Below are 18,927 nucleotides of genomic sequence, written 5' to 3' on the forward strand. Positions count from 1 at the left end.
GAATGAGCGTAGTACAGCGCAATCATGGGGTTGTATATGGATCAGCCAATAAACCCGACCTTATTTTTTATTTGCTTGATAACAATAATCCCAGCAATACCAAATCTTACTACATTCTACTGATGCTTTCAAAAGTAATCCCAACCCCAACCCCTTATCCATTATCCTTTACCTCGTCTCCCTATTGCAGTTACCGCGCTTTCCCCTTGTACACAACCTCTGGGATTTGCAAATCGGATATTCACTTGCCTCTTATAAACAGAGTAAAGATGGTTGTACTTTTCACATTGATCTCGCTATGCGAAACGCTGGCAGCAACAGGTGAACGAGAAAGGCGGATAGCTTAATGACGTGGAAGACCCGGATAACACGGTACAAACTAACAGCTTGAGGGGCTAGTTGGTGCTGCAAAATACCCAGAAATGTGGCGCAACAAACACAATCACATGCGAAGAGACACAACACACCCGCACACTATAACCAACTGTAACATGGATCTGAACGCACACTTCCTCTTCACCACTCCTCTTCTTCTACGCCCAAGTACATCTTCTCATCACCCTCTTCTTTGCCAAGGAGATAGTAGCACTTTCTTCCCCGCAGAACATAAACATCGTCCAAGCATGCTTGGCATGACAAGCATGACAAGCATGAAGAGCGATAGCTTCCGTTTGTTTGGAGTCGGCCCTGTAAAATCATGTGAACATATGGCTGAGGATAGCATCTACAACTAATTACAAAAGCTTCAGGTGGCTGGTTCCCGGTTACGATTATTTGTGGGGTAGCAGAGTCTCTGCTTCAAAAAATGAAAGGGAGAAGAAGGATTGCAGGTACGCTAAGAAATAAAAACCCGCAATTAATACAGTACATTCATAGAGTTGCGCTCCGCCTGAAAAAGGTGGCAGGTAGGTATGAGGTGCCAGTTGTGTTTTCTGCGCCAAAAAAACTCGGTGGGTTGTGTGCATTAATAGGGAGGAGAAAGAAAGTACAATGCGATAAGAAGCATGTAAAGAGTTTTATTGGATGTGTGGTGGGAGTGATTTACGAGATTCCACTGACTTGCGGTAAAGTATATATAGGGCAGACTAGAAGATGTATCAATGATAGAATAAGGGAACATGGGAAGTCCATAGAAAATGGGAAGGGGTCAAATTTACCTCTGCACTGTCAGAAGTGCAAGTATGAGCCATTGTTTAGCAGGCTTAATATTTAAGGGAAGAGTCGGGATAAGATGGCACGCGAAATTTTAGAGGCGTTCTGGATGCAGAAGAAAGAAGACATATGCATTATTGAAGCCTCGCTGAATTTACGTAGAAAAGAATTTACTTTTATTGAGGAATCTTTTTGAGTAATAGAAAAAATCGAGTTTATTATCGGGCTTAAAGCTGTTATTCTTAGACATCTCTCATGTATTGCGGCCGTTTATTTATTGATCCTTCTTTCCCTCAAATACATGTACTTCTCATTCTCATGTACTTCGTTGTTTCGCAGACAAGTTGGGCAGGTTACAGTTTTTTCATTACATAGGGACTCCACAAGGGATGTGTTTTGGATGGACGTGTCTTACTGCTCATGTGTGGTGGTTGGTTGTTAATGTGTGACTATGTGACTATGTGGTGGACTTTGTGACTGTCCAGCTTGGATGATGGGGGTGGTACACTGGAACGATTGTGGTATTAGCTGCTGGGCAAAGAAGAGGTGTGTGGAGATGTACTTGAGTGTAGAATTTGGGACTGTCATGCTTGGACTATGTTTATGTTCTTCGGGGAAGAAAGTGCTACTATCTCCTTGGCAAAGAAGAGGGTGATGAGAAGATGTACTTGGGTGTAGAAGATGAGCGGTGAAGAGGAAGTGTGTGTTCAGATCCATATTACAGTTGGTAGTGTGCGCGTGTGTTGTGTCTCTTCGCATGTGATTGTGTTTCTTGCGCCACATTTCTGGGTATTACGGTACAAACGCTCACCCATGGCCTAAGGAAGCAAGACGCCCGAGATAGAAATCAGTTTCTGTCAAGCCAAAATCAATGTCAATCAATATATCCAGCATGCTCGATTGCACAGTGTTTCCATTCTTTCCATAAGCCTCGATAGGTTTTTAATTGTTGTTGGCGTTTGGATTATTTTTGTGTGCTCCTCGGACAGACAGCCTTTTTTGTTTTTTTGTCGGAAACTGTAAAATGACAGCCTGGTATCTGGCATGTGAGTCAGATACTTTCGCTCGCAGAAGCCGACTAAAATATACGAGAGCTGCGCTGTAAGCTTTGAAAAAAAGCTATACAAATCATATCGGTTGATAGAAGATAAAACATCCAGTTCAACACTCACATGACTACCGTAAAATTACAAGCGCATTGATTAAAGACACTAAAGTAGCAGCAGCGAGACAACAGGAGGCAATGGAAAAGAGAATTTCTGTAAGTACGACAAATTGGGGCCAACAATCATAGCACGTTTAGGTTAACGCGTTTAGACAACGCAGTATAAAAGCCCAGAAAATCGGTGTTCGTTCATCCTGCTGTTGCCAACTCTCAATCTGTCCAACTAGCCCAGCTTCCTTCTTGTTTAATACGGCCTCTTCATGCTACTTTATTGTTGTGATTCCTGTTGTAGTTAGTGATGTTCCGTAATTTTAATTTTTTTTTTTTTTAGATTCAATATGCAATGTAACAATATTAACGTGCATCACTGAAATTCATACGAGCCTCCCTTGAAGGCTCGGCTGTTTGCCTGGCAGGTGACAAAAAGCAATAAATTCGGTGCCTCCAATTCAATATTTGTTCATTATCAAATGCTTCTAAGAGCAGGCCCGAAAAAGCTCAGGAAAAAGACACCTGCGGGTTTTTTCTCCTAGCGGTGGTAACAAAGCTGGAAATACCTCAGAAGCAAATCTCATAGTATACGCGCTACGTTTTTCCCGCGTCCCTCTGCTCAGGAACAAGGTCTTCAGGCGCTGCTTGACCGTGGTGCATCGAAGCGGAAGCTGGTGCTAGGCGTGGCCTTCTACGGACGTGTTTACAAGCTGGCCAGTCCGTCCAACACCGGACTGCACGCCCCCATCGATCCACTGAACAGGCCGCAAAAGGGCGCTTTCCTCATGAGCGACAACATACACGCCTACTTTGAGGTGAGGTTAGCACGCAGCGCTAGGTCACGCCCATATTTTTGTCAGGTGGTAGTTGGCAGGTGACAGGCCGGGCGCTGATTGGTCGACGAGTTGTGTGACGTCACAAAACCACATGACGTGGTAGGAGCTGCCAACTTGGATTTCTGCTTTCAGATGGGAATCGAATCTATTGGGTCGCTTAGATCCCGAGTAAGACGCATTACCCCTAGCATGTATGAGATGATTGAGCCACAAATTAAGGAATCAGTGGTTACGCGATAGCCCCCTCTTATCTTTTTCTCGTGAGAAAGGGGGCGGGGGGGGGGAGCAAAAATTTGTCGGTTATAGCTCAGTGCTACCCGGCATTTTACTATTAGACGTCAAATGTTTAACCATATGCCACCACTGCCATACTTATGCAAAACTTTCCTGGTTGATTTTATGTTTTATTAATTTAATATTCACTATTACAGGCCACTGTCGCATGGACCACGGGGCAAACAAAATATTGTTCAAAAATCTTGCGTACAGCCTGAATACCAAAAGTCTGACTATTTATAGTAAGGAAGACGATCGGGAGCCGCACGTCTTTCTCGCAATTTGGCGTAAAAAAAAAAAAGCCAATTTAAAAAAATGAAACAGAACATAAGCGACCCTTTTGTAAAAGCGCCAAGTACTGTACAGAAAGACGAACCCAATACAACATTAAAAACACCAGTGCAAGGAGAAACTTCACATTTGTCAGCACAAATTTCCGTACCATTCTCGCCAAAACAGCAAAGTCACTTCGCTTTTTCCACAAGACGTAACTAGTCAAGTTGGCTCGCTGACTTTGGTGTTCAGCGGGTGGCCTAGAGGTCACAGGTTCGATACCGACAAAGCTGGCCGTATTCCTATGGAGGGGATATTAGCTCGATCTCAGTTAACTCAGGAACTTCCACTACGGCATCTCTAATAACCGTACCTCGGTATGGGACGTTACTTCTTTGCTTACCATTTCGGGGTGACAAAGCGTGAAAATTTCTTCGCCCAAAAAGTTAAATATTTTTCTTCATTGTACAAATCAGAGTGTGCCTAATATGTATATAACTGTTTTATTTGATGGAGAAACGCGGGGTGATCCTGAGGAGCACCGGGAAGATCCAGTGTCGATAGTGCTTCATCAGAAGAAATGACACGGCGTGTCATGAGACGCTGTTTACGGAGCTCGTCATAACTCTAGCACAAAGAAACAACTTCATAAACGGTTTAGGGAGTTTTGGCGACGAGCATGTGGAATGCGTCCACTTCAATTCCTTTGAAGACATGCTTGATCTTCTGTGCTTCAGTCATAGATGGATCAAGACGTTTACACAGGTCGACAACATCCTCACTGTAGCTTATGAAATTTTCGCCTTTCTACTGGACGCGAGAACCCAACCGTTGTTCGGCGCAAAGTTTCCGAACAGCGGGGCGGCCGAAAACCTCCGTGAGGCTAGTTTTGAGTGCTGCCCAGGTTGAAATTTCAGCTTCATGGTTTCAGAACCACAAGCTGGCGACATCACTTAAATAGAAGATGGACGTTGGTGAGCTTAACGTGGTCATCCCACTTATTGTAAGCACTCACACGTTCGTCTTCACAACTTCATCGTCTTCGGAGCGCGACGTTTTGTCGTCTCTGTCTTCCTCTTCTTTTTGCTTTTTCATCGGGTCAGGCATTTCTCTTCCTATATATATATATATATATATATATATATATATATATATATATATATATATATATATATATATATATATATATACAAGCAGATCAATTAAGGGGAAATGAGGGTGCTCGTTATAATACATGAAGGAAAGAAGCCAACAGTCGGCGAGGCCAAGGAAAGCGTTGGGGATGGTACTATTATGTCTTTTGATTTTTTTTTTTTGTTTTTTATGTTTGCTTAGATAACCACAGAAATTAGTAATGTAATCTGTTTAGGGGAAAGATAATTAAACACAAAGTAGAAGAAAAAACAACGTGCCGATGGTGGGGACCGAACCCACGACCTCCGAATATCGCGTCCGGTGCTCTTCCAACTGAGCTACATCGGCCGCTGTCCCCCCTGCTACTTGCTTGGGTATTTATGTTGTCTGTATACGAACCTTCTACGTCCGCCGCTATGGCTGAGGGTGGCGCTGGTGAACACTCTCAAGGTTCGTATAGACCTCCTCCATGTTTGCAAACAAACAAGATGATCGAGGTGGCGCTGCTATCGTTAGCGATCCCACGGTAGGCAAAAAGCACGACCGCGGCCGCAGCACTGTGGCCAAGCTTGTTAAGGCCGTGTTATTGTGATTTGTAGGCGCCTTCTTGGCAGACGAAATGACCATGTGCTAGTATTCGTGAGCCTCAGTGGTGAGGACAGAAGCGATACATTGAAAAACTCTACCTACACGGCGTGCAGCGTACGAACCCGCACGCCGTACCGATGGAGATTGGGTTCAAGGCGCACAAGAGAAGCGTTGCTGCCGCCAGGAAAAATGAGCGACGTTGACATCTATTTGCTGTTTTCTCCGAGAAAATTAAGCGCGGAACGCATAGAGAATTGCGAAGCTTCGGATGCTTACAACTACTATGAGTCGAGTACGCTGACGGTGATTTTTTTTCGCTGATATATAGCGCCGCAAACCGCGTACGAGGTAGTCCGCTCGAAGCATCATTGCGTTATCGGATGATTCTTCACACCGAGCGGCAAATGAGTGTTCTTGGTAAGCACGAAGCACCTCGCTAGCGTCGAGCGGCTGTATGGGTAAGGTGATTTAGGTCAGCATGGCAACAGTAGCCTTAACACTGCACGGACTTGCGTATCATTTCGTTATTCATTAAAATCACAACGCTGCGCGTCTGTTATATCTGCTCTGGTCGCGGGCGGCTGTCGTCGTTAATGGTAACAATTTTATCACGGGTAGTCCCGCTGTTAGCTTACATTACAATTACGAGCTGCAGCGGCCAATGTGGTTACGTGGGTTCCGGTAAAAACGTCCCAGGAAAAAGTGGTCCCGGAAAAAATGGCCTCGGATAAAATGTCCCCAAATAGATGCAATTAAACGTACTACAAAGTCGAGCTTTCGCCTTGCCCGGTGCTTGATTTATCAGCGATAAATTTCGCTCATTGTAATTAACTTTTACTGTTTTTATCTGCCATCTGTGTTTGTGGTTTTAGCTTGAACAGTATTTATATTTTGAACCCCGCCGTCTTTTTTTTTTTGTTTCTTTTTCACGTCCTGTAGTTCTTTTACTAAAGGCCTATACTGAGTTTCCTCGAGTCTAGCCGCAGTAATGTAGGCTACAGTGAATCTTTCTACCCGTCCGCTTGAAATTTGCAAAACATGGTACTGATGCTGTGCGTTCGCAAAAAAAAAAAAAAAAAAAAAGAAAACCATTATGGCACCGAAATTTGTGCGGTGGAGGACAAGCACGTCTCTCGAATGTGTAATATTAGCCGGGTGATTAGACCTATATTAAAGAGCGATATTTCCCAGCTTGGAAACTGGAAACTATGCACCGCATAATACTCGCTGGATATTATATAGTGGTGGGGCTTTTTTTTTTTTTATTCGATATGCTTTCATGCTAAGTCTTCTCCAGTTTCTGTAAACGCGTAAAGCACCCAGAGGACCCAGTACCCAAACAATGGTTACATCTATTCTAAAAAAAAAAAAAAAAAAAAAAAAAAAACGGCATCATAAGATGTTTAATTTTTCGCGAAGTGAGTTCCGGGCAGATTTCAGTCAATTTCTTCGGTGACATTTTTTCCTAGGGGCCGCTTCCTGAGGGGACCTTTCTGGACGTTTTTTTCCGTGGCCATATAGTCCAGGGGCCTTTGTTTCGTGGCTGTATCTTCTGGGGACCTCTTTTCAGGGGCCGTTTTTACCTTCACCCGTGGTTCCGTAGTTAGGGTGGCCCTGTTCGGTCTCGCCACTGTGGCCGCGGTAATGTATAGGATAAACCCCACAATTCTCATTCACAATCAGCCGCTGTGAATACAAATAAAAGCGCTCGGCATAAATAAAAAAAAAAAAAAATGCAGCTCCGCTCCAAATCACTAGCTGTTAACGTGAAGTGGGAGTCTTCATCTGGAAGTAATAAAAATAATTTGACGTGAACGTGGCGAAGGATAGCCATGCAACATATATATCATAGATCGAGCAGTGCAACACAGATCTTTCGAGTAGTAGCTCACTGCGCATACATAAATTACCAAAGTGAAAAAACGGGCTTGAGGAACAGTTCACATAGGTAAACATCTATGCATGCTCCAACAAAGAAACAGGCCTACGCAATACAACATATATATGACTGCCTCGTCTATGTATGTTACCAGCTAGCGCACCCGCGCCCGCACACCAAGATCCCATCACGCGTCGTAAAAAGGCCAAACTCGAGTGATTCGCGACCTTTTATCCGGTAGACCACTCTGGCGTAAAGGTGAATAAGCTCCAGCTTAGCCGTAACGAAGTGTTTGCCGCATATTCGATGAGCAGCCTTGGCGCTTCACCGCGGCGGCCCACAACTCTTTACGGCGACCATTGTCGGCAAAAAGCCTTTGCAAGCTTACTAAACTTCCTCTTGTGTGCCTTTCAGCACATGTCATAGTGAAGCGATTAGTCGGCATGGTACTCTGCATTTCCCGGCAGCAGCAAGCCATCGCACAATCACGGGAGGCAAGGCGACTGAAGCGTTGTTTTGCCTACCACGCGAAAGTCACTAACGACGACAGCGCCACCGCATTTTCGTGACGTAGCCGGAGTGAAGGAGGTCTATACAGACAACATAAATACCCAAGCAAGTAGCAGGGGGGACAGCGGCCGATGTAGCTCAGTTGGAAGAGCACCGGACGCGATATTCGGAGGTCGTGGGTTCGGTCCCCACCATCGGCACGTTGTTTTTTCTTCTACTTGGTGTTTAATTATCTTTCCCCTAAACAGATTACATTACTAATGTCTGTGGTTATCTAAGCAAACATTAAAAACAAAAAAAATCAAAAGACATAATAGTACCATCCCCAACGCTTTCCTTGGCCTCGCCGACTGTTGGCTTCTTTCCTTCATATATATATATATATATATATATATATATATATATATATATATATATATATATATATATATATATATATATACAGCCCGAAATTACAAGTACCCATTAGGAAACTTTCATTTCAGCTCTTCTGCCGTCTCTAGAACATTGACAGTCTCGCGGGCCTATTATACGATTACCCTCACGGGTTATAGAGTAGTTCCTTCGTGTCTAAACTAAAATAGCGCGAATGGACATTACCTTTTCGCACAAAGGTATTGGTTCCGCATACAAAATCAAGTGTCAAAAGGAAGGGTGCACAGTAAATTATTTCAATTCGGCTAATGAGCTTATAGCTATACACCTTTTCAGATCCAGATTATTTCTTTCGTATCTCTTACCTGCCCGAAATAGCTCGGCTCTCAAATCACCGAAAGGTGAATATCATAACGCGACATAGCTCTCGCGTTTATTATTCCTATTTCCTTCGATTATGTAACACACTTTGGTAAAATATGGCAGCCTAAAAAAGAAAAGTCAATTTTCTATCACAGCACTTTTTTACAACTCATTTCGTACTCCAACTCGAGCCAAAGAACCGTTACCCCGCCACGGTGGCTTACTGGTTACGGCGCTGACTGCTGAACCCATGAACGCGGTTTCGAGTTGGCCGCGGTGACCTCTTTTCAAAGAAGGCGAAAAGCAAGGTGACCCTGTACTGTGCGATGTCAGTGCACATTAAAAAACCTCAAGTGGTCGAATGTTCTGAAGCCCTTCCCTACGGCATCTCTCTTCTTTTTTTTTTTTTTTTTATTCACAGACTTGCCATGTGTCTTCGAAGTTAAAATAAAGTCGTCTAGGCTATTGTCAAAGAAACCGCAGCAGAAACCACAGCAAGCTCCGGCTCCTAACGTTGTCCATTAACCATGCACGATTTCAGGTCTTCCTTCCTTCCAGACATAAGTCCGACCTTTTGTACTTGTCTGGTTGTAAGGTCCTAGACACGTCCACAGTAGGTGGCGATGGCCCGCCTCAGCGGCCTGAATCGCTTTGGAACACTAAACCCCATAAACCAAACCAATCAAAAGAACTCTCATAAAGCATCAGTAATTGTGGTTTTTTGCCAGTGGCTGAAACTGCTTGACTGATTTCAGGTTTGCCAGAATGTCGTGTTTGGCCAGTGGGAACGTGGCTTTGACGAAGAAGGCATGTGTCCGTACGCAACAAACAAGCAGGACTGGGTGGGCTACGAGGACCCGCAGAGCATCGCACAGAAGGTAATGCAACACTGAAAAATTTTTATTCATTTTTTTTTGTCAAGTGAATTTATAGAAATTGTCGCACATGATCAAAACTTCAATAATTATAAGCATTTTTCTTTTCATTCTCGCAATCTCTTTTTACAACTCGATTCAGGGAGCGATCATAATGCCATGTTCTTTAATCTTCAAGTTCCGATTCATGGGGTTCGATTCTCACCTTTCCCGCCTTTTTGTTTTCAAGGCTGGTTCCTTCAAATAAATAAATAAACGGTGCCTATTATGACCTTAAGTAATCACTAACTTCATTCAATGCGCAAACTGCCGTGCCATGACTCTTGGAAACAGATTCCCTTTCACATTTCCGAAATTTCAGGCTTTCGCCCGAAAATCTGACGGAAACGTCCTGAGAATCTTATAATTCATTTCCAAACCACCAGCATCTTTTCACCTAAATCTTTTGGTCCTCTGTGTGCTAAAGTAAAACTCCTTGTATTTCAGGTCGAATTCGTCAGAAAAGAAGGTTACGCTGGCATAATGGTCATGAGCTGTGACAAGGATGATTTCATCGGTGTGTGTGGAAAGCAGAACGCCCTCCTGGAAACAATCAAGAATGGATTACCCAGGCTAAGGAACAATATCGTTCTTTAATGACCACTTGGTATTCTACACAGTCAACGACGATATATGGATTAATTGTCAAAAGCACAAGGTGTCTCGGTATCTCTGCCACAAAGATCGCCAAATCCTGTTAAAGAGGTGGAACAAATAAGAATACCAGCCAGTGAATAAAAAGAAAACAATACATTTTAGTGTTTAAAATCTTAAGTCGCTATTGTTTGCTTTCCAGTAGAATGAGATCGGTCAATACCGCAGAGAGCGAACAATAAGCGATAAACAAATGGACCCAGGTTCACCATTTCTAAGATAGTTACAGCAAACTAAATTTGTGATTTGGTTCAGTTCCAAGAGAGAGAAGGAGAAATCTTCCTTTGCTTTTTATTGACGTGAAATATATCGTGAACAGGAACCTCGAGACTAAAGCACTGATGAGAATCTAGACTGCTCTTTCATGTAAGTTGAAATTTACAAGCGTTGGAGGTAGGAACTCGGAAGTGGTAATAAACACAAAAATTTGCAAATAAATGTCTGTCTAGTTTCTGAAAATGCTAAACTAACGAGCCTAAGAACAAACTGCAATCATTTCTTGCTCCGTGATGCCGGCAACTCAGCTGACTTCTGCATTTTTTACGGGGTATTTTTTTGGGCCCTTCGTTTCGTAGCAAACCCTGCTTTAGCCGAACTTCGCGCCTCAGAAATGTTCCCTAAAATTAGCTTAAAACTGATTTGTAGCAGTCAGTACGGTTTGTAGAGATGATAGTTTTGCATGTGCATAACTGGCAGCCTCGGGAAAAAAACGAAAAACTCCGCTACAAATATAACGGTCAGGGCAAAGGAAAAGATAGTACGCGCGCAGGAAATGCATTTAATCCTTCTTTTTGCAATATAGCTTCACCCACTGGATTCTAAACGTGCTTTAATAAATGAATACACTGGTGGATATCATATTACAAGAGTGGTGTTCTCAGTTAATAGTTGACTTTAAAACTCTCTTAACGCTTGATATTTGCGACGCCGCTTAGCTATAAAAAAAAATTAGAAAAGTGCGCTTTAAAATCCAAGAGACAAGGCGCGGTAGTGACGAAAAGTCGTATTGGCATTACTGTATCCAACGCTACAAGACTAAGGCACATTACTGCTTCATTCATTAGCTAGTTGAAAATGGCTGTTCTGAATTGATGTATTCATAGTGTGTATACAAAGGCAGCACTGCGCTGAGTAGAAGGTGGTAATGTAGGCGACAAAATTGTTTTAATAAATAGTAAAACCCATATGTCTCATTTGGTAGTGCATCTTTTATTTCTATAATGCTTATAAAAATGATCAGCAAAATACAGCATTTTATGTCCGGCACCAATACGAGCGCTAATTATGATCTCTTTGGTTGACAAGAAAAGCCACAAAAGAACAAAAAAAGGATTAAATAAACTATATTACTAAGATATGTACCTTTACGCACTGGTCGCCAGTGAAGCAAAAACTAAAGTCTTGTGAACTCCAAATGCCTTACCTAAGTCCCCAATATTTCGAAAATAGTGTGGGATAGTCTGGAACACCTACGGTCCAATAGATGAAGGACGGCACCTCGCAGTATAATGATGTGCATTTTAAGATACTTTTCCACACCACACGAACCGCTAGCACGAACTGCTAGCACTCAGTCGGCTATCAACGCTTGGACTAGATAAAGAGAGCGTATTCTTCACAAACACTAATGTAATACCAACCAGTGGTGACGCGAGTCGACAGGCCACCTTGGGAGCTTAAAGACAACGCACAAAAAAAGGCTTTTACATTGCCTCTAACTGGGGCAAGCACACAAAATGATGAAAAATGTATACCTAGTTGATATAGCCGAAGTTCGCTTTCATCGATGCCCATATTAACGCGCCAAGTAGCACAGCGACACGAGGCATACAGGAGACGGGACAAACACAGCGCTACCGTTCACGAGGCCGTTGCATTGCTTTACTTGGCACGATGAGTGACCAATAGCCACAAAACGCACGAATTGTAAACTTTTTGCTGAATTGCCGGCTCTGTACTCAAAACTGTAATCGATGAGCAAGAATCACAGAAATGAAAACTAATCTTAGTCTTCAATCATTGGCTTCACGCCGAAAAGTTTTCCGGCTAAACCTATTCAACAAATTATATTATGTTTCCACCTTGCACAATCATTTTTTTTTACAGACCCTATTACATATCGCATCGCATTGATCATCCCTACAAAGTAGCCATCTCCTTTTGCAAAACAGATTTCTTACGCCCACTTGTTCCCCGTAATTCCAAAGAATGGAACGATCTTCCAAATGAAATAATATCTATTACTGATAAAAATAATTTTCGCAAAGTTTTAGTTTGCACTGTTTAAGCACTACCAGTTTTGTATTTATTAATAAAGTTGTCGCCGATTTCATAGCTAAGATTGCAAACCTAGGGTGTATTCTTTATGTACCTGCTTTTTACATTGTTTCCTCTGCATTTCTTTTTGCCCACACCCCCCTCAAATGCCTGTACGGCTCGGAGAGTGAAGATAAATAAATAAATAAATAAATAAATAAATAAATAAATAAATAAATAAATAAATAAATAAATAAATAAATAAATACGTAACTACACCCCCCCCCCCCCCCCACACACACACACATACACACAAAAATATTGGCCATATGAATGCAAAGAGATGTGATTTGCAAATCTAGTAAGGTTGAGAAAAAAAAAGCGATGGTGCACTCCCTTAGTCCAAGCAGCATAATCTATGCTCCTTACTGATTGCTCGAGCTGCTGCGCTGTTACTATCACTAGCATTAGATGATGTTTACTAGCCCCGTGCGGTGATGTATGGGGGCCTAATAAAGAAGTCTGCCCCATTACCAATCACCAATTCAAGTTTACTGCGGCAGCTGCGGTCCCCCTGTCTGAGCTGGACTGCTCGGCTCCTCGTCGTGTAGTGTGAAATTGCTGATAGGAAGCTATTGAGATAATTGGTTGCTCTCAGGGGGTAATTGAGAAGGCTGTTCATTACAGTGTGGGCACATTTAAAGGTAAGGTTTCAGGTGCGTAGGAAGCTAACATGAGCATATGTAACGGTGTATAGCGTTCGCTAAACAACGGCTTCGTCTTGTGCGAGTGGGTTTCGATTATCTGCTTGCCCAGTCATCGATGATGGAGCAGACTTGCGTACTAATTCTTACTGGCTCCAGCGAAGCTGTTGATGACGGTGCCGTGGCTTCCACACGTGAAAGGCGAAAAACTCTCTGCAGCCAATGGCGATTCCCGTCAGTTGTGTTTATTTTTCTTCGTGTTTGTACGTGCGCTCAACAAACACTGCATAATGTTCACTTTTGTCTCACTGTTGCTTTTTTTTTTTTTTCGCGGTTGAAAAAGCTGATATGACTTCAAATAAGCACCGCTCATTCTACCGACTGCTTATTTCACAGCTCTGTAGCGCTTGAACATATTGTGCCATGACCAGTCAGCACGTTTCGCTCTTACGCCAGAACAAATTTCCCACTCACTATAGCTCCTCGTTCAATCACAATTTTCTCGAGACAATCGAAGTGCTGCAATGCCGTGGCGGATCCTTAGACGCCGAAAAAGGAAGCCAGCCCACGATCTGCAGCTGTTACGACGTACGTATAAGCTAGCTCTGAGGTCAACCATTGGAGAAATGGGGGTCACCGATGCTTCATCGGCTTCATCATCGGCAATGCCGTGAGCGTCCATCATCCAAAAGCCAGCTACAAGCGGTGCTAGAGTCGCCTTTTAAGAAGACGTGCTAACACTTTGCGCAGCAGAGGCCGTTTGGCTGTGGGCGAAACGTCTTATGACCTCGTTTCAGTCGTTGGTGTGGTTAGGCTCCATGTGCGGACGATAGCAGGCAGAAAATTATACTCCTTTCGACGCGCGTGTTTTCGCCTCTGGGGTGTGATGCTTCAAAAATGGAGGTTTTCAGGGAAAACTGAGGATTTTGGTGCCCGCTGTAAATTTACAAGGAAAGGAATAAGTCTTATACACACGCCCGAGGCTGAGCATCTCTGTGGTGGGACTGTTACTCAATAGATTCTTTAGCCTCTTATTCACAGCTGACAAGACGGACGAAATCCGGAAGCGGCGTCAAACGAGGCGCCCTTGCAGCACAAACCCGCTTCACCGAAAGTTTCCGTCTTTTTTCCACCGAATGAAACAAAGGGAAAAAAATATCCCGCCCCAATATAACCAAGACATGGATTCGAACCGTGTAGGTGCAAACGGAACAAATTATTTCGATGCATCTGACTATACTCTGTCATGACCGCACATTTCTACAACTTCTGTTCGAACTGCATGGTACAGCCTACTCGCTGTAGCTGTTTTCGTCATCGCTTATGCGTTTTTTCTGTGCAGCGAATGTTTGGTGGTCCCACTGACGAAGGGGCGAGCGCTGTGGCGCCTCAAATACCAAGAACAGCAAGTAACACCGGAAGCGCTGTCCTGCAAATTATAAACGTTATGGAGGGTGCTGAAGGCTGCTTATATGCTATGAATTCCCGATATAGAATAAATAGATTAAGCTGTATTATGAGGTGGAATATTGATTATTACTGGGTCGTTCAAGAGGTATTAGTAGTCACGTGGACATGCTGTAGTGGCTGTAGCACCACGATCACGTACTTTCCTGATGACACATGCCAATTTTTCGGAGCCACTTTTTCTGAACCCCGCAACAGCGGAAAGGCATGTAAGTGTTTCTCCTCAAAAGAAGAACATTCCAACATGCCAGCCGCCGAATTAACCGAGCCTATGCGCTTCGCTCGCACAGCTGTCACTGTGAGTGGGAGGCGGGAGATCAAATAAGCGAGACCCAGGAAGCATCCGTTCCCGTTTTATTTTATGCTCATAAACGTTTATCAACCATGTGCTATATTCATTTTAGTAATAGGCACAATAAATTTATTTCTTTTCTTTAAAGGTCCTAAACAGAGCGGCTGCAGAAACAAAGCGAGATTACTGAAATCGCATTTTTCCCCCCGTTGTTTTTTGAAGGGGTTAACCACGTTCTATGTGCTAATTTTCTTCCTACGTAGTAGGCGCAATCATTTTCGTTGAATTCGATTTTGTGATCATGAGCATGTATGTTTACCAACTCCACCAACTGCGGGTTAGTTTAGCAATCGCGGAAAAAAATTACCAGAAGTATATGAAACACAAATGATGTCCTTAATTACTCCCCACGACGGTAAAAAAAGAAAGCACCATATCACCATAGACGCATGCTAAAACCGGAAACAACTGTGCGGAAAGTGTGGCACAAAACTCTTTGGTACCTGAAAATTGCCCCTTAGTCTAGTGTTCTCGACGATGCTTCCATAACAAGCAGCTGTTCGTGTTTCCGACGCCTTTACTGATGACACTGTTTTATCGCGTACACATTGGAAGAAAAAGCGATAAAACAAAGGCGTACTCTTAGGAAATAAACAAAAACAGATATGAGCCTTCTCGAGAAACAGGAAGCAAAAAAATAAAACACACTTGTTCTCAAGCTACTAGTGTTCACCGTGTAGTACAGGTTTTATAAAGCGACAGCAACTTGACGTTCTAACTTTAACGACATCTATATTACACTCTATAAAGTAGCATAAAAAGTGCGAAATACAGTCCACTCCGTCGAGACAGTGTTGTAACGACATACAGCTGCTTGTAAAGCCAGCCTGCACTGAATGTTCGCGGCATTTTGAGAGAGCTCTGTGTATAGGCACATCATGGCGACGTTTCGCTTTATCAGTCTGGAATGAACGGCATGAGGCTTTTCCTACACCTAGGATTGCTTAGGAAAGGCCTTGTTAATTGCCTCTAAATTTTTGCAAAGATCTCCAACCGCATCATAAAATAAAAATTTCACGATGCACTTAAGTCTGTTGGATGAGTTAACGCGAAATCATTACGAGTTCTGTTACGCCGCCTGATGGATTCGCCCGAAACTATGTTAGCAGACCTCAGTCGCACTCGGCCAGGTGGCAAATGTGTACGGCGTATTTGCCTATACTAAATGAAAAAGCGGCGCAGGCGGAAGTTCACGAAGACGGCGATATTCACTGCACGGCGCGAGAGTGTTGCAGTTTTACACGAGGCGTGATCGGCTGCGCTACTCGTGCTTGGGCCAGTAATCTTATCTGTTCGTTCAGGCGCTCGTTCGAAACCCAGCCGCGGCAACGCTTTCTCTTTTTTTTCTCTGTTGACATTTCGTGTGTATATGGTCTGATGACGGGCTCTCTCCATGCCATTCATGGACCAAGAAATGCTTTCACATTAATAGGGCACAACGTGAAGAAGATAGGTGGTCGATATGGAGTGAAGTAGTTTCTTTTCAGCGCCATATAAGCTTGTACTTTTCTCGATAATAGCTAGAAAACGACCCCAAACATGGCCTCACAAGCATGAGCTGTGGGTTAGCCACGCCAGTCTGATTCGTACCCGCGATACAGCTCAAATGCGGGTGTGTCTACATCGGCCATACTGGTCGTTGTTTCAAAGAGCAGGCAAACACCGATGGTCAGTGATAAACAACGCAAGGAGAAGGTCTCAGATCACTGCAAAGATTGTAAAGCATTGAACTAGTGTAAATTGTATCGACAAATTCAAGGGTGAGCCGAAAGTAAAATAATAGAGGCGTGTTATACATAGAAAGCTGGGCCCACATGCTTCAGCACATCACTCAGCGACTAAGAACTGAATTTAAGACGGACTTGTGTAAATCCTGATAATCGGTCATTTAGGCGTCATACTGTGTTATTTGGTTGTTGCCTTCATCGGGCTGTGAAAATATACCGGCATGTTATAGATGGTCTTTTCTGCAATAAACCTAGTTGCCAGCAGGCGCTTTCTCTTCCCTTGTTTTTCTGTGGTCATACGTCCTTCACGCCGCTCAGATTTACAGCATCAACCAACTAGGCCTACACTAAGTACTGCTTCTACTCAATCATAGCATCTGCCTTTTGCTGCTATGGGGCATTCTGCCTTTCGACGACGGGCTACAAACAGCAAGAAAGTCTTGAGCAAACGTGAGGAAAAAATGAAAGCGAATTAATGTACTCAAACCATGTAGGACATGCGAAACATTTAGTACGAATGGAACTTGATGGAGACGACGACGTGCAATGCACAGCGCAAGAGTGTGCTGCAAAATACAGGCGAAACAATAGGCTTCGGCGATAGCATTAAAAAAAAGCAAAAAATATGCAGCGAGTTTTGTATTCGCTTCGCGCGAGAAGTTTTTCAGTTTCAAATCTTCCCCGCCCCGATCCGTTTTTCTTTTTTATTTTTTTTTTCTCCCAGAACGCATGCGCAAGCAACATTTGTGATGGGCTCGACCACGTGAAGTAGTTTCTTGCAATCAAATTATTCGAGGTTCGACGTGGTTTGACCAATGATACCATGCGAAAGCTCGGTTTGGATTGCCACTCAAGGGCACGTGGACTGTGACGTCACAATCTGATTGGGCTAATAAGGAGCCAGGTGCAACGACGGTTAACAAATTTTTTGCTCAACTGTGGTGTTGGTACAAGCGCTTTCGCTCTAATTAAAGGCTCACTTTCAAAACCAGAATGACAGCTCTATTTAAAACCCGCATTTTTCTATGTCTTTCAACTTTCAAGAAAGGATTCTTTGACGTATTCATGGGAGGTGAAAATATAGGCTCTCTTCCGCAAAAACCGAAGTACTGGTGGTGATATATGTCTTCTGCGCTTTCCGCTAAGCAGCTAGGTTCTGAGAACCTCCAACTCACGCAGACGGGATATGAAGTAAGGAAGGATGTTTGTGAAGGATGTGTGTAGAGAGACCAAGCACCATCGCATCGGAGCAGCAGTCGCCGGCCACCTCAATCCGCAAAGGGCTTATACTCAGCAACCAAATCGGGCACCTCCAAAGGTAAATGCCTCATTACCTTTCCTGAATTCAATTAGGCAAAATGCGCATACCATCAGCCGTTTCGCCACAATACTATCGATGCATCATTGTACAGCCCAGGCCTATCTATAGCACTTTTTACAGAATGAAGGCGTTATTTAAACGTTTTTCGTGTGTACCTATTTAAAGCCTTATCATTCAGCGTTGGCCTCGGTACACTCAGAATGACAGTACAGCCTTGCACAATTGAAGTCACTTGTTCACAATAGCGCCCATAAGGCGGCGTGTTTCGTGATTTATAGTTTGAAATATTTAACGTCCCAAAGGGACTCAGTCTGTAATGGAAGCCGTAGTGGAGGAGCGCGGATAATTGCGAACGTCTTGGGTTATCATCCTAGGTCTCGGATCTTGGGTTATGGTAAAGGATACATTCCTCTGCCAGGAAGCTATCACGCGGGCTCTTTGTAAATTACTATCGATAAACGTTGGCATGAACGCAGTAAACACGCACTGCCCGGAGCCGTTTTACGTATAGAAAGTGGTACATGTACCTGTACATGTACAGGTTGCTCCTACCTTCTTTCATGGTCATCTTGTAAGCGTTAATGACGACCCCAAAACATGTAACTTTAGTCAGTCACGTGTCGTCGTTTTTCGGAAATAGCAGCGCTGTTGCGACATGCAACCAACATACAGTATACACGTAGCCTGTACACAGCACACCTGCGCCGCTGGGATTACAACTAGGAAGAAAATTTTCGATAATAATGTTCATGGATGTTTGACAAGCGACGATTCAACCGCTCATTTCTGATGTCAGTTGTTGTTTTAGTAAGAAGATCTTCGTGTATCTAATGAAAGTCAATCCAAATAAGACGAGAAATAACGTGACAGTGAAAATTTACTTTCGTGCACCCTTATCCACCATTGTTGTTTTGTAACCGTGAGGGAAAAAAAAGCAAGATGACTGGAGTGGTAGTACGGTTTGCATGGGAGAAGAAAAAATTTGAGTAA

At 43.4% G+C, this 18,927-nt stretch overlaps 1 protein-coding gene across 1 annotated transcript in view; it reads left to right on the forward strand.

Moving 5' to 3' along the window:
• LOC146199160 (putative chitinase 10) overlaps window positions 1-18,927 on the forward strand; it is a 63,222-nt gene that overhangs the window by 22,105 nt on the left and 22,190 nt on the right. Inside the window, exons 8-11 of the mRNA XM_084592063.1 lie at window positions 2,932-3,123; window positions 9,298-9,420; window positions 9,904-10,047; window positions 17,812-17,934. Coding sequence (XP_084448189.1) covers window positions 2,932-3,123; window positions 9,298-9,420; window positions 9,904-10,047; window positions 17,812-17,934 — 582 coding nt within the window. The remainder of the gene's footprint in view (window positions 1-2,931; window positions 3,124-9,297; window positions 9,421-9,903; window positions 10,048-17,811; window positions 17,935-18,927) is intronic.

Source organism: Amblyomma maculatum, chromosome 2 (genome assembly GCF_055883805.1).
Source record: "Amblyomma maculatum isolate TAMU_Amacu chromosome 2, ASM5588380v1, whole genome shotgun sequence".
Lineage (NCBI taxonomy): Eukaryota > Metazoa > Arthropoda > Arachnida > Ixodida > Ixodidae > Amblyomma > Amblyomma maculatum.